General features: G+C 53.3%; 1 protein-coding gene across 1 annotated transcript in view; it reads left to right on the forward strand.

The window, feature by feature from the left end:
* Positions 1-15,012, forward strand: part of NTNG2 (netrin G2) — a 49,147-nt gene that overhangs the window by 32,191 nt on the left and 1,944 nt on the right. The window contains exons 4-7 of the mRNA XM_066563108.1: positions 1,757-1,929; positions 3,531-3,557; positions 13,300-13,467; positions 14,642-14,776. Of these exons, the coding sequence (XP_066419205.1) occupies positions 1,757-1,929; positions 3,531-3,557; positions 13,300-13,467; positions 14,642-14,776 (503 nt within the window). The remainder of the gene's footprint in view (positions 1-1,756; positions 1,930-3,530; positions 3,558-13,299; positions 13,468-14,641; positions 14,777-15,012) is intronic.

The following is a 15,012-nucleotide window of genomic DNA, read 5'->3' on the forward strand; positions in this document are numbered from 1 at the left end:
TCCCTGCCTGCTTTGCTCTGTCTGCTGCTTTTGAAGCGAGAGAAGGAGGCCAGGCTGTGTGGACACTGAATAATTCAGAGCCAGGCTCCGCAGCACCCCGGGGCTGGGCAGCGCCTGTGCCACAGCTCAGCCCAAGCCCTTCCTCACCAGAGCCAGAGGGGACCAGCAGCATGTGAAATGCAGCATCCCCCCTGGCTGCAGGCACCAGCCAAAGCCACCTCCTTGCCCTGGCTGTGGGCTGGTGGCTCAGCCCCAGAGCAGCAGGGCTGTTGGTGCTGCCAGCCGTGACGCTGCATCTCCACAAAGTGGAGCACGCTGAGCCTGCCTCTGCTCCCTGAGCCACGTTTTCTTCTTCCCTCCCTTTTACAGGCTGCAAAATTCCCTCCTCTGCTTGGTCAGACACAGGGCAGGGTTGTAAGACGGGGAGAGATTGTTCATCCAGCTTATGCTGAGCTTCTGAGAGGGGTTTGCTAGAATTAAGGACAGGGAGGGGAGGGAGAGGAAAGGAAGAAATCATACATGAGGTCAGCTTATCCAGCCATGCGTGAGGAGAGCACGGCAAAGGCGGCCTCAGGGAGTCAGGCAGGTGCCTGGGGAGCTTCTGGGGGGCTCCAAGGGAGAGGGGAGAGGCACCAGGAGTGGGGGGCATGCACAGCATCAGCACCAGACTCCCAGTTCCAGCCTAATCCAGGCTGTTTATCCCAGTGCAGACAGAGCACAAGGAGCAGCAGGCCATGTTTCCTGTTTCATTCCCTCAGCTCTGCATCTCCTGAGCCCTGTAAAAGGAAGTGCTGCCCCATCAGACTTCTCCACCCCTGCACAGAAGGCACAGCATTACTGTTTTCTAATGCTTCTCCTTCTGAGAGTGTAAATTATTGCACAAAGCAGGGAAAACCGTCAGGCTGGGTTAGGGATCGGCTGTCTGGAATGAAATGAGATGTTTTGGTCCCCAAAGTCTCTGTCTGATGGCCTCAGCTCAGGCCCAGGAGTCACCAGAGCCACGTGTGAGTTATGGGCTCAGGCTCTGCGCTCTGCACAAGTCACCTCCGGAGCCTGAGCAACAGGAATTATTGTGCACAGAGATAATTATTCCCTGCATACTGCACTACAGCTCATTAAAAGTTTCTTAATGTTTGCAAATTGCTGAATAGCGTTTTTAGTTGTTGCCTTCTCTGATGAGGGGGGGACTAGCTGGTGGATGCTGGTGGTGGCTTGTTGTCTGTGTTATTTTGGTCCCAGCAGGCTGGGGCTGTGCTGCGTGGAGAGAGGAGGGTTTGTGCTGGGCAGCCTCACATCACGGGAGAAAATGTGCACAGTGCACAGGGGGCAAGGGCTGAGTGCCACCAGGGTTAGGCCAGCTCCTCCATCCAAAGCCAGACACTGTCTCCAAGTCAAAACCTCCATCTGAGGTCATTACCCAGATTCCTGTAACAGCCTGACATGTGGGGGACATCTTCCTGCTGTTTTAGCTGCAGATGTTGACCTGCCATCAAACAGGCTGTGCTTCTCAGCTAGGTAGTGGGAGTGAGGTGTCTCATCTTGGATGAGAGGCTGCAAATCTGCCCTGGGTGAGGAGGTGGACGTTGAACCCCAGCACCAGACACCTGGGGAAAACTGCTGAGTTCAGTGAGAAAATCCTGCAGGAGCAGCAGGGAAGGGGTGCCCAGCCTGGCCTCAGCACATTTTCAGCACTGTGCTGGAGGCGAGCAGGAGCAGCAGCAACACCTGACAGCTCTCCCCTGTCTTCTTCCTCCAGGTGTAAGTGCAACCTCCACGCCAACCTGTGCACCTTCAAAGAGGGCAGCCTGCAGTGTGAGTGTGAGCACAACACCACGGGCCAGGACTGTGGCAAGTGCAAGAAGAACTTTCGCTCCCGGTCCTGGCGAGCAGGCTCCTACCTGCCTCTCCCCAACGGGTCCCCCAATGCATGTGAGTAACCTGCAGCCCTGCCCTGGGCTGCACCACACCCACAGAGGGGAGCAGGAGCTCATTTTGTCCTTCTCCAGCTCGAATCAGGGCAGGATGCTCAGCTTTCCAAAGGGAAATGGGTTCTTGCCCTGTCTGGGTACGCAGAGAACTGAAGGGATCTGGTGGATGCAGGGGTGATGTGCTGGCTGCTGGCAGAGGAGTGGTGAATCTAATGATGGTCAACAACAAGGATGATGACCTTAGGCTGAGATATAACCATGGCTTCGGGGCAATGCCAGTTATTGTCCTTTGACAAAGGTGTTGTTGAGCACTGTGGGCTGGCTCTGCTCAGCTGCAGGAGTGCTGGCTGCTCTCTGGATGCTGTCTGTGCTTGCTGGTGGCCCCTGCACAGCCCCAGCCTCCTCCAGCTGCTGCAGGAACACGGCTCTGACAGCGGTGGCAGCACACAGACGAGATGCAGGATGCATTCCCACCGGGAATTGGGGCAGGAGGCGCCACAGATGGGCTGGTTCCTCCTGGGCTCCTGTCCACTCCACATTAGCAAACTTGTTTAAATGTCACCAAGCCACAGTAGCCACTCCAGCCTTTCAAGCAGCAGCTTTGAGCATTACCAAAGAGAATCTTTTCTCTCCCTCCCCCCAAATTTTTTGAAAGATTTATGTGCTTTAAGATGATCAAAGCTGAAATTCAGGCTCCGAAGGCCGTGACAGGAATGTTTTGTGTGTGCCAGGGCTGGTAGACGAGCAGGTTCTTTGAAAGGGAACAAGCTTGTCAGCTCCCACCAAGCAGCTGCATTGCTTCAAAGGAGCCTGGGAGAGTTTCTGGTGCTGACAGGCACAGACATGCTGTTCTCTCTCTTTCCCTCCCCTCCATTCCTTGTGTCTCTTCCTATTTCCCTTTTTCCTCCGCTCTTCCTTCTCCCATTCATCTCTCTTCCCATCTGTCATTGTCTTCCTCCTCCCCACCCAACTCTCTCTGCTGCTTCCTCCTCCCCACATCAACATCCTCTTCCTCTGCTCCAGAGGCAGCTCTCTGAAGCCCTCTGCTCCTGCTGGCCCTGCCTCTTCCATCACTGTGCTTTATATTCACTCAGAGCTGAGAATTTCCATGATTCACCCACGTGTTACAGCAGGGAGGCCCTTGGATGTGTTTAAAACCAGACTGGATGTGGCAGTCACTGCCATGGTTTAGGTGTTAGCTCATAGGTTGGACTAGATGATCTTAAAGGTATTTTCCAGCCTAGTTCATCCTGTGATTCTGTGATTGTTCAGACCATAAAGCCTGTCCTTAGCCCAGTGCTCCTGTGTGCTTGTCCTTTGTCGCAGCAGCCCAAGGAAATGGTTAACAGCAAAACCCATCAGCAAGGACCAGGCTGGTTTTCCTTCCCCAGGTGAAAGGCTTGAGATGCCAGGAGCCCAGACAGCGTTGTCTGGCTGTTCCTGTGCTTTGACAAAAGCAGCTTTTAAGCTGTAGCAGCAAACTGATGTGCCTGTGAGCAAGCCCCCACTAATTAGCTGCTGCTCAGTCCCACGTTGTGTGTCTGTGTGATCTTCTGATGGTGTCCTGCTTCCAGTGACTGGGCTTCCTCTTGTTTTTTGCAGGTGCAGCTGCAGGCTCAGCCTTTGGCAGTAAGTAAAACCCTGACTGAAATGCTGGCATTTAACACCTCGGTGCATGATCCTTGTGGATGTCACTAGGAAAAAAATATGGTTATTTTTCTATCCATTATCATTTTCCAGGCAATAAGTCTTCCCTAATTGTGCCTCATTTTCTGTCCTGTCAAAGAGTCTTATATTTTCTTCCTCTGACTTCAGCAGCCTCATTTTGCCTCTTCCTCTGGCATGGTTTCCCCCCATGAGGTTCGTTAGTATGGCAGCTGGAAAGGAAATAAAAAAAGACTCTTCAAAATCACCAGTGCTGGCTGTGAAGTCCCCCTCCCCTTAGCCCCCCAGTACTGCAGAATTCTGCTCTGAGAAGGAGCTGGGTGTGAATTATTTGGTGTAGAACCCAGTCTGGGTCACCTTGGGCTATCAATAAAAAAGCATCTAGAGTGAGTGTACATCTGTATGTACACGTGTATGCATATGAACAAATGTCTGTGAGGTGTCAGCAGCAAAGGCAGAGCTCAGCAGGGATTTCTGCTGCAAGATTGATGGCAGGAGAGTGCTCCTTATTTAACAAAGCTGGAGGTAGTTTGATATCAAAGAGCCTGGAGTTTTGGGTAAGCAGAAGCCTGGGTTTGAGTGTTGTGGTGCAGAGTGCCCCTCCAGAAGAAACAAATCAGGGAGCTGAATGAATAATGAGTTCTTTGGTTTGCAGGCAAGTGGGAAGAATTGGAGGAGAAATCGTTTCAGGGAAATGCAAATGCAATTAAGAAAAATGCGCCTAATAGAATAGTGGAGGACAGGTTTTCTGGGTAAATGAACCATATTTAGATTTTTAGCAGTGAATTGCTTGAAATTTTCAATTAAAAATTAAAGGTCTCCCTTAAGTAATTCAGGATTTTTAAGAAATAAATGTTTCAACAGCTCAAAATATTCTTCACCTTTGTCTTCAAAACCATTGTGATAACTTTTTTCCCTCCCATTTACAAAGCTTGGCATCCTCAGCGCCACTTTTGTTTCCCTGGAAGCCGGGAGGGTGCTGGGAGTGATGTGCAGGAGGAGGACAGGAGGGATTTATGTCCAAGGCCAGTTAAGGAGAGATTATTTAGCCCACATAGGAGACTAGAAGTGACCTAAATTAAGTATTTAAACTAGCTCAGGGCTATTATGAAATTAAGCACGATAATCTGCATGAAGCAGTGGGACAAACAAGGACAGGAGGGCAGCAGGTGTAAGTTAAGCAGGAATTTGTGTCCCAGTGTTATTTTAGTCAGGTTGTTGTGGGGAGCTTTGGAGTGGGATCACTCCTGGCTCCTCGGGGGCTCTGCTGACCCCCAGCCATCCCAAAATCTGAAGGGTGCCGCTAGAAACAAGGGTGCCAATGGTCCTGGTTGGCTTTGAGGGTGCCAGGTAATTTGGGAAGGGGTGGCAGCAGGGGATGGAGCACAGCTGGGCACGTGGGCACCAGGCAGTGGGAGCACGGCCTGGCCTGGGGGCTCCCTGGCACCTCCCGCCCGCTCCTCACCCCATCCCTGCCCAGATGTGCCTTCATCTCCCCCTTTCAGCTTAATTGGCAATTAGTTTATGATGGAGCTGTAAGTATTTAAGCCAATATCTGCACCAAGAGAGTAAGCTGATACAGCCCCAGGCTGCAGCCCCTGCTCACACACACACACTCACACACGCCCTGGCTGCGGGAGCCTCATCGAGCCGCGCCGCCTTAATCCTGCCGGTGCCCCAGTTGTGACCACGCTGAGAAATCTGTCACCAGTCCAGGCCAGCAGCAGCAGCAGCAGCCTCACTGTGTGCAGGCTGGCATGGAAACCCACCACCCCCCCAGTAAGTGCCTCCCAACTCTTCTCTTTGCTTGTCAGCGTACGAGCGGCCGCAGCGAGTAAACACCGCAAAAACCACCACTGCAAAAACCACCACTGCAAAAACCACCACTGCAAAAACCACCACCACCACCTCAACCACCACCTCAACCACCACCTCAACCACCACCTCAACCACCACCACCAGCAGCAGCAGCACCCCCCTACCAGCCACCACCACCCAGCCAGGTGGGTGCCACGCTCCCTGCCCCGCTCAGGAGCCAGGACTCCGCTCCTCGTTCAGCTGCTGTGTTGGTGGCTGTGGGTCTCTGCTCTGTAGGATGATAAAGGGACATGGATAAAAATCACCCTGGCTTGGTTCACCTTCCACCAGGCAGCCCTGGTTTGCTGCTGTCTCTGGCACAGCTGCTCTGACAGCTCCGTGACAAGCAGGGCAGGAAGGCAATGAAGAGTTTTTTGATCCATGATAAATTTAAACCACGTATTTCTCTGTAAGGAGAGGGGAATTGTACCCCATCCTGCTCTACCCTTGACCTCCTGCCTCTTGCCACCAGACCCAGAGTAGCCCACAGGTTTTGCCCTGTCCTTGCTGGTTGTCCCAGTCCTGCACCAAACCCATGGATGTACTGCAGGTGCAGTTTTCCTGTTGCAGAATTCCAGCATTCCCCAGGTGGCTGCTGTCCAAGCAGCCCAGGAGCGTGCAGGGCTGGAGCTCACACACGTGCCAGAAACATCCTTTCCTAATTTCTGAAATCTCCCAGTGGAGGAAAACTTTTGTCCTTTTTCTGGGGGTTCCTCCTTCCCTCCTCCCCTGAACAAGGAGACAGCAGTTTCTCCTTGTCTTTTGGAAATGAGCAGATAAAACTTAACAGCAGGACATTTTTTTAAGCTGTTCATGGGGGAATTAGACACGCATTCCTCCCTTTGCCATGCTTTCAGGGCCTGATATTTCCCAGGAGGACGTTTTACACCCACAGCATGTTAGTAACAGTCTGTCTGGGGGAGCTGCCAGAAGCCAGTCAAAGGGATGAGGAAGCTTGATTGCATGTTTATGCAAATATAGATATATTCATGGAAGTACCCTGCTTGAGGAGTTAATCAGGGTTTAGGTCCAACTTCCATGGAGTTGGAGTGACCCTGGAAAAAGATTGCAAAGCTCAGCTCTGTTAGGAAGAGCTCCTTTCCCAAATCCACCTGTGCAGGAGGAGGTGAGCATGGAGCTCACCCATCCCCAGCAGGGCCAGGTGATCACATCCACATCCACACAATGCACTTGGGCTGATCTGATTTTTATCCATGCTCACCTGTAGTGACATTTTAGGGCTGTTTTCTGCTGTGTTCGTGTGGGTAGCTGCTTGGTGTGTCTCTTGTATGATTTGCAGTGCTCTGCCTTTGTGGCACCTCTGGCACAGGCAGGACAGTGTCTCTGGGGAGTTGGGGTGCTGGGGGTAACCTCTCCTGCCAGGCTGCTCTGAGGCACCTGAGAGACATCTCAGGGTTTATCCCTTCCCCAAAACCTGCTCCCTGGGCAGAGAAAATGTTTTCCTACTGCTTTCATTAACTGATGGCAAGGGACAAAATTAATAAATTGCAGCCCAGCTGCCAGGTTGTTGGCTTGATACAGACAGGCCTGAGTTCCTCACTCCTCACCCCATCCAGATCCCCATCTGTGCTCCTGCAGAGCCAGGTCCTACCCCAGGATGGTGTCCCAGAGGGGCTGCTCCACAGAAGAGGCAGCCAGGGCCACCAGCATCTCAAGGACCTGCTCTTACCTGGGCAGCATGAGGGGCTTGATGCCAAAGTCCACTCTGTGCCCCAGACCAGCAACAGGGAATCAAGGCACAGCTGAATTCTGATCTGTTTTTGGCCAGAGATGTTCCTCCTCCATGAAAAACAGAAAGTATTTCTTTAAAACCATGGCATTCCCAAGGGCCTGCAGATCTAATTCACCTGGGCCCCAAGGGAAACCCTTTGTGAAAAAGGTGACCCCTTGAACTCCTGGTAGGGCACGTTTGCAGAAGGTGACGCCCAAACAGGGTCAGAATCCCAAACAGAGATACTCTGTTGTAACCCCCCTTCTGAATTTTAGGAGCTTTAAAATCCCTCCTTGCTCTAAAGCCAGACATTTAAACCAGTCCTGCCATCCCATCCCTGCGCTCTTCCACCCCCTAACTGACACACTGCCTTCTGCCCTCTGAATTTCTGAATTTCTGCTTCCCCCCATAAGCAAGCATCATCAGACCAGCCTCTGAGTTTGCTGCCTCAGTGCCCGTGACAGAAGCACAGAAAAACCCAGGTATCTGAAGGCAGCCCGGCGTGTTTTTCCCTTCTCCTCCGCACAGCAGTGGGTGCAGCTCGGCAGGAGCAGCGTGGCACGTAGGCTTAGAGGAGTAGATTAGATTTGGGTTGTCTCTGGGTTGCATGGAGCTGCTAGACATCTGCTTCCTTTGGCTGCTCGTGGTGTTTTCGTGGTCAAGGTGGAGCTGTGGTCGTGCTGTAGGCTGTAGGATGCTTTCTGTGCCTGGTGAGAGGGGAGAGAGGGAGGAGTTCATGGGCAAGGCATGGGGTCTGCAGGCAGGGGAAGCTGCCAAAGTGGGTAGAAGGAAGAGAAATCACAGAGTTACCCTTAGGAGGATGAATTAGGTGCTATTCTCCTTTGCCTTCTGCAGTTCTGTTATTTCAAAGCCTTCCTTGAAACCTGTCAACTTCTTCCTTGCCATTTGTTACATTTTTTCCCATGTTCAAAATAAGCAAAAAAAAAAAAAAAAAACCCAAAACACCAAAAACCCCAAACTTTTCCTTTTTAATTTTTTTTTTTTGTTTCAATTTTCCTCCCTCTGGTTCATGGCAGTCTCAGCAGTGCCAGTTCACCTCTGGGAAAAACAGGGCCCTGCTAGGTGGTCACAAGCTCCAGCAGAAATTGAGCAAGGAGAGCCTGGCTTTGGGGAGGTCCTGCAGGAAAGGGATTCCTGAGAAGGACTTTTCCAGGCTGCTCCCCCACTCCTCCAGCACTGTTTGCCCCAGTGGTTTTTGCTATGGAATGTGACTGACTTCTTGGTTCAATTTATTCCACTTCCTCAGAAGGCCACCAAGAACAGCAATTTCCATCAGAGCTGCCCATCGTTTCCCATTTTTATGAAGTGGGTCTGGGGCAAAATGTGTCTCTCTCCCCCTCTCAAAATGTAAAACTATCCATTATGGCCCAGAGCTACAAAGGGAAAGGTTCTCAGGATAATGAGCATTAATAATTTTCTTGGCTCTGTAAATGCGATTGAGTGGAGGTGTATGTGAATGACTAAAAAGCAAAATGCCTCCAGGGCTGTTTTTTATTGTGACTCTAATTAAACCCTTGCCAATTTGCACAGGGATTTTTTCATATTCTCTTTAACACCGTGTTAATATCAATTGGTTTCCACTTTCCAGCTGAAAAGGACAATGTCTATCACCTTCTCTTAGAGCTTGTCATTAAAAAAATAATCTTTTTTTTTCTTTTTTATTCTGTATTGTTTATCATCCCCTTGATGAAGCTGGGAAATCACATTTCTCTCCTACGCGGGTTTGTCCTTTGAAACTTGGCAAGAATCAAGAGATTTTTTTTTTTTCCTCCTCCTCCTTATGTTACCCAACTGGAGCTTGAAATTAATAATATGGCTTTTAAAATTTTTAGTCCCTGGTTTGTTTTCTAGCAAACCTGAAGATTGTTACCAATATTGAGAAGCAGGGGAGGGGGATGGAGCCAGTGGGGGTGAGGGTTTGCAGGGAAACCAAACAAGTGAGCTACACAATTTCTTGCTGCTTCAACTTCTCTGCGGTGGCTGGAAATTCTTTGATTTGTGTTTCTGAGGGAGCAGCAGAGCCTGAAGGAGGGTGTGGAGGCTGGCATTGGAAACCAGGGCTTGGTGGCTCCATCCCAGGTGTGTGTGCTGTTGTTTCAGAGCAGAGGGGCGCAGGCTCAGGTGTGAGCACAGGGCAGCTCGGCACCCACTGCCCCTCACAGTTCATCCCCCATGGCACAGGGCTGGGCGCTGGATTTGGGGCTCTGCCTCCCTGTGGGAATGCTGCAGGGCTTTTGTGGGACTCCAGCTCCCCCAGTAACACCATTTTCCCTTTGATCACTGCAAGACTACCCCGGCTTGTCCGCAGCTGCCCCGCTGCAGGTGGGCTCTCCCCCAGCCAAGGCTGGCCCAGGAGCACAAGGTAGGAGCCACAGGGCTGAGCTGGGTCCTGCCAGCGAGAACCAGCTCAGAGAGTGCTGTAGTTCCTAGCTCTGCATCTGTGTTTTCCATGGCTCTCTCCTCCTCCTGCCCAGCAAGGAGCTCGGGGCTGGTCTGTGCCCTGCACGCAGCTGGGCTGAGCCTCGGGGTTGAGTCTGTACATGAAAGATGAGCAGGGTGAGCGGTGGAAGGGATTGTTCACAGCTTGCTGCTGGTGTGAACAGAGGGGATCATGGAAATCCTGTCATCTCCCGAGGCTGGAGCCTGTTTGTAGAGCAGAATCTCCCTGTGAGTGGATGGGCCTGTGTTGTTCAGATCCTTCTGAGGCATTTCCTGGCTCAGGCTCCTCTGTGGCTGCCTGAGGTGCTCTGGGTGGGAGCCTTGGGAGGTTTTTCTCTGGCTGAAGAGAGAAAGTTGAGGCTGAGGCTGCTCCTCCTCAGGGTTCCCACCACACACACGCTCTGGTAGCTGCCCTTGGTGCTCAGCTCCCCTTTCCCACCTGAGATTGCTGTAGCTCACTCCAGCCATAGGCTTTAGCATCCCTCCTGTGCAGATCCCGGCATCCCGGGCCTGTGTGGGCTCACAGAGAGGCAGAGCTGCTTCTGCTGCAGTGACAAGGATGGAGCTACACCAAGGGGCCAGGAGGGCTGACAGCTTTGCCTTGGCAGTGCTCTGCAGATCTGGCTTCTCTCTGTGCCTGGGCAGTGCCAGGACCACATGCCAACACTCAGCTGTCCAGCAGCTCCCACACCTTCCCCTTAGGAATATTTTTCCTGCCTCTCTTCACACTTAGAGATGCTAAATTTGAGGAGACTTTGTCTCTCCTTCCTGCTTCAGCACATCCTCAACCAGATAGAGCTCCAGTGACCCAGCCTAGACACCTGCCTAGAGCTTCCAGTGTCCCTTTGCCACCCTGCCAAGCAAACCAGGGGGGATCTGTTTTAAATCTGATATTCTCTCTGATGCCACCTGTGATGATCTACCAAACACAGCAGCACTTGGAGAGAAGCTGAAGCCACCAGAGCCTCCTGAGAGCATGAGAGGTAAGGCCAGGCCTGTCCCCAAGTGGGACAGGGCAGGTTTCTCCCTCAGTGCCACAGGCCAGGACACCCAGCTGTCCTCAGCACAAGCCCCCATTGTACAATCTCCTACTCAGAGCATCCAGATCAGCTCATCCAGCCCCAGGGAGGCCTTTTTGGGCAGTCTGGGGCCAAGGAAAGCCATGGAGACCAGCAGGGCCCTGGAGACCAGCAGCTTCAGGGTTGGTGTTGGGGACAGGAGCGGGTGCACCCTGACCACGGCCGAGCCCATGGGGAGCAGGGCCACCTCCTGCCACCACTGTCACTGTGAGGATGTGACCAAGACAGGTGGCTGGAGCTGGCCACCCAGCACTTGCAAGGGCATAAACTCCACAAAAAATCCAATGGATCCAGACCCCACTTCCAAACACCCCGTGGGACCCCAGTGCTGCTCAGCCTGGCCTCGAGAAAGCACAAACCCTCCCAAGGCTTGGCGGCCTTTACCCCCAGGGCTGGGTCATTCTGTGCGGGCAGCACAACCCCCAGGGAGCCCATTCCAGCTGGGACAGCCCTTTCCCCCTGAGGGAACGGGGTAACGTGGCCCTGGAGCCCCCTCCCAGCACAGCTCTCTGACCTGTTCCATCTCCGGCGCAGCGGCTCCGAAGAGCAAACCAGGGCGCACAGCACACTCTGCAGGCAAGAAGCACAAGAAAAAGACAGGTATGTGCTGCTGGGGAAGGGCCAGCGTGGAGCAGCACCTGCCCTGCAGGACCCTCTAGCAACCCCTGCCAGATGCCACCTCCGTAGCGCTCGTCCTCCCGGCAGATTTTTGGGTGCCAGCTGGCCTGGCCTCCGTGGCCAGTAAAAAATGGTTTGTGAATTGTAGATCCTTATCCCCAGCCACACCAGCAGGCACCCATAAAGGGGGCAGGTGTGAGTAGCTGCTCCCAGCTCTGCAGCAGTGCTGTGCATCGAGTGATGCATGGAACACTCAATGCATGGATAGGACTTTGAGGAAGGGAGGGGGAAGAGGAAAATGTAGCAGCTGCAGAAATGGATGCCAGTGCTGCCAGCACGGTGCTCTTGGCTCGGCATTGTTCTCGTGGCAGGGGAGGGCACGGGGTGCTGCCAAGCTGGGAGAAAAAGCCTTTCTCTGATTTTTCTCAAGCATCCTCAAAGAGCTCAAAACTCATCCGGCTCAAACCAAACTCTGGCCCAGTGGCTCCCATTGAAACATACAAAGGTAAGCAGAGGGAGGGAGGAGCTCCAGGGCTCCCTGACCTCACTCAGGTGATGTGGTCCTGCAGAATCAGACATGGAGAAGGTGGGGAGGGTCTATCTGAGCCGTGGTTAGCTGTAGGCTGTGTGTAGCAGTGCTTCCCTAGTCTGAAACAACACCTGGGAATTGCAGCAGGCAGCATTTGAGCTGAAATTCTTTGATTATCAGTTGATGAAGCAGAAGTTACTTCACAGAGATCACAAGAGACTCTCAGCTCCTCCTCAGGCAGCTGTGAACCATGGGGAAACCTCTGCCCTGCCCCTTCTTCCCTGGTCATCATGTCATTGATCACATCTCCTCCTCCAGCTGCATGTGCATGCCAGCCCACACCCTTCCCTGCCATCCTTCAGTGTTTAATGTCCTGCTTGGAGCACAGCCCCAGCTCCAAAGGCTCTGAAAGCTCAGACCTGGCTGAGGCTGTTTCTGCTCATGTTATTCCCTGTCCTTGCTGGCTGGGAACCTCCTGACCAGGCCAGCTGGGCCACAACTCCTTTTCTCCTGAGTTGCACATCTCACTATATAAACTCAAATATCTACACACTCTCAGTAAGATCCAGCACCTGGGTTTCACCAACCCAAGCCATGGTAACAAAAAGCAAACACAAGAAGCACAAAATCCAATCCCCCTGAGTACAAATTCACCCGCAGATTGTTTTCTAACACGTGTCCACAGCTGAGAGAGGCCAGCCCTGGGGATGAGGGCACTTGGCCAAGTGATGGTGGCATCTCCCACCCCACCAGCAGCCTTTGCAGGCTGTGCTGTGCTAGGCAAGCCCTGGTTCAAACCTCCACACACCTGTCCACAGCTGTTGAAGGATCCCACACAAGCCACACTGCCTTGCATAGGCTTATTTTAAACATTTAACCCGAGAGCCAGCACCCTTCAGAACAGACAGGTACAACAGGAAGGGGCTGAGAAGGGACACAGAGGGAAAAGGAGAGGCTGTGAGGTTTTACCTGGACACACAGCAGCTCCATCTCCACCAGAGCACCTCTGCCAGCCCCATCCCACTGTTCCCAGCGAGGCAGAGCCTTTGCCAGGGCTCCTCACAGGTCCTGCAGCCTCCCCAGAGCCAACCCAGGCTCTGGTCACTAACAAGGCAGCTCTGTAATTAACACCTGACTCCCCTCCACATGCAGTTTCTGAAAGAAACCAAGTCCTGGGATTGCAGGGGGCTGGCTCCTGCCTGCCCACACCCCAAGGTTCCAGGACCCAGACTCTGCTCTGCTCTCTGAGTGATGATTTCCAGCCTGATCCCCCCATGGTGGTGGAGAGCTGTGTGCACTCCTCCTGCCAGCACACCCCAGCCCTGCTCTGGCAGTGGCCATTGCACTCCCTCGGGCAGGACCCTCCTCCACAGCACCAGGGAAAGCCACTCCATGCCCATGTCCCCAGCTGTCCCCTCCTCTCCTCCACAGACTGCGAGTGCTACGGCCACTCCAACCGCTGCAGCTACATCGACTTCCTGAACGTGGTGACCTGCGTGAGCTGCAAGCACAACACGCGGGGCCAGCACTGCCAGCACTGCCGCCTGGGCTTCTACCGCAACAGCTCCGCCGAGCTGGACGACGAGAATGTCTGCATAGGTGAGAGCAGAGAGAGCAGGGAGAGTGTCTGCACAGGTGAGAGCAGGGAGTGTCTGCACAGGGAATGTCTGCATAGGTGAGAGCAGAGAGAGCAGGGAGAGTGTCTGCACAGGTGAGAGCAGGGAGAGCAGGGAGAGTGTCTGCATAGGGGAGAGCAGGGAGTGTCTGCACAGGGAATGTCTGCATAGGTGAGAGCAGAGAGTGTCTGCATAGGTGAGAGCTGGGAGTGTGTGTATCTGCACAGGTGAGCATAGGGAATGTCTGCATAGGTGAGAGCAGGGGGTATCTGCATAGGGGAGAGCAGGGAGAGTGTCTGGGAGTGTCTGTGTAGGTGAGCATAGGAAATGTCTGCATAGGTGAGAGCAGAGAGTGTGTAAGTGTCTACACAGGTGAGCAGGGAGAGTGTCTGCATAGGTGAGAACAGAGAGCAGGGATAATAGTGCCTGTGTAGGTGAGCACAGAGAGTCTGTGTAGGTGAGCAGGGAGAGTGTCTGTGAGTGTCTGCACAGGTGAGCATAGAGTGTCTGTGTAGGTGAGCACGGGCAATGTCTGCATAGGTAAGCACAGAGAGTGTCTGTGAGTGTCTGCACAGGTGAGCACAGGAAATGTCAGTGTAGGTAAGCACGGCCCCAGCCCTGTCTTCATTCTGAGTGGGCCTCATTCAGCCCCTCTCTGGAGGGTGTGGGGCCCACCTGCATGCTCAGCAAGGATGGCAGCTGGTACAGTCTCTGCAGCCTGCCAAGGCATCTCTTCCCTCAAAACAAAGCCTAAAAATTAGAATCACACTTTGGGTTGAAAAATGTTTAGTTCCACCCCCTGCCATGGGCAGGGACACTTTCCACTATCCCAGATTGCTCCAAGCCCCATCCAACCTGGCCTTGGACTCTTCCAGGAACCCAGGGGCAGCCACAGCTTCTCTGGGCACCCTGTGCCTCACAGTGAAAAGCCTTTCTGACTGAATTCAGATGCCTTGCTCAGCTCCAAAGAGGGCTGGCCTTTGCCCCCGTGGCTGTTTGCGCTGTTGGGACCTCTCAGGCCAACGTGTCCTCCCAGCCCCTTGGTCCCTAAGCTCTCCTCCACAGCACATCTCCAGACCTCTCCAAAGCCCCCAGCCCCTCCCTCAGGGAGCTGAACCCCGGGCAGGACAGGCTCTGACCTCCCTGTCTTTGGCCAGAATGTAACTGCAACCAGATCGGCTCCATGCACGACCGCTGCAACGAGACCGGCTACTGTGAGTGCAGGGAAGGCGCCACGGGGCCCAAGTGTGACGACTGCCTGCCCAACTACTACTGGAGACAGGGCTGCTTCCGTGAGTACCCACCTGCAGGGCCAGGCAGCTGAGAGGGGCCTCCAAACAGGAGCAGCACCTCCAGCACCGCTGGCTCGGGTGCCCCACGATGCTCGGGGTGCAGGGGGAGCAGGTTCCGGCCATTCCTCCCAAATCCAAAATTATTTTATAGCTTTGGCCATGGAAAAGTTATAGCTTTTTAGCTATATAAAGTTATATAGATATGTAGCTTTATAGCTTTGCACCCCTCCACTGCA

Source organism: Molothrus aeneus, chromosome 19 (genome assembly GCF_037042795.1).
Source record: "Molothrus aeneus isolate 106 chromosome 19, BPBGC_Maene_1.0, whole genome shotgun sequence".
Classification (NCBI taxonomy): Eukaryota; Metazoa; Chordata; class Aves; order Passeriformes; family Icteridae; genus Molothrus; species Molothrus aeneus.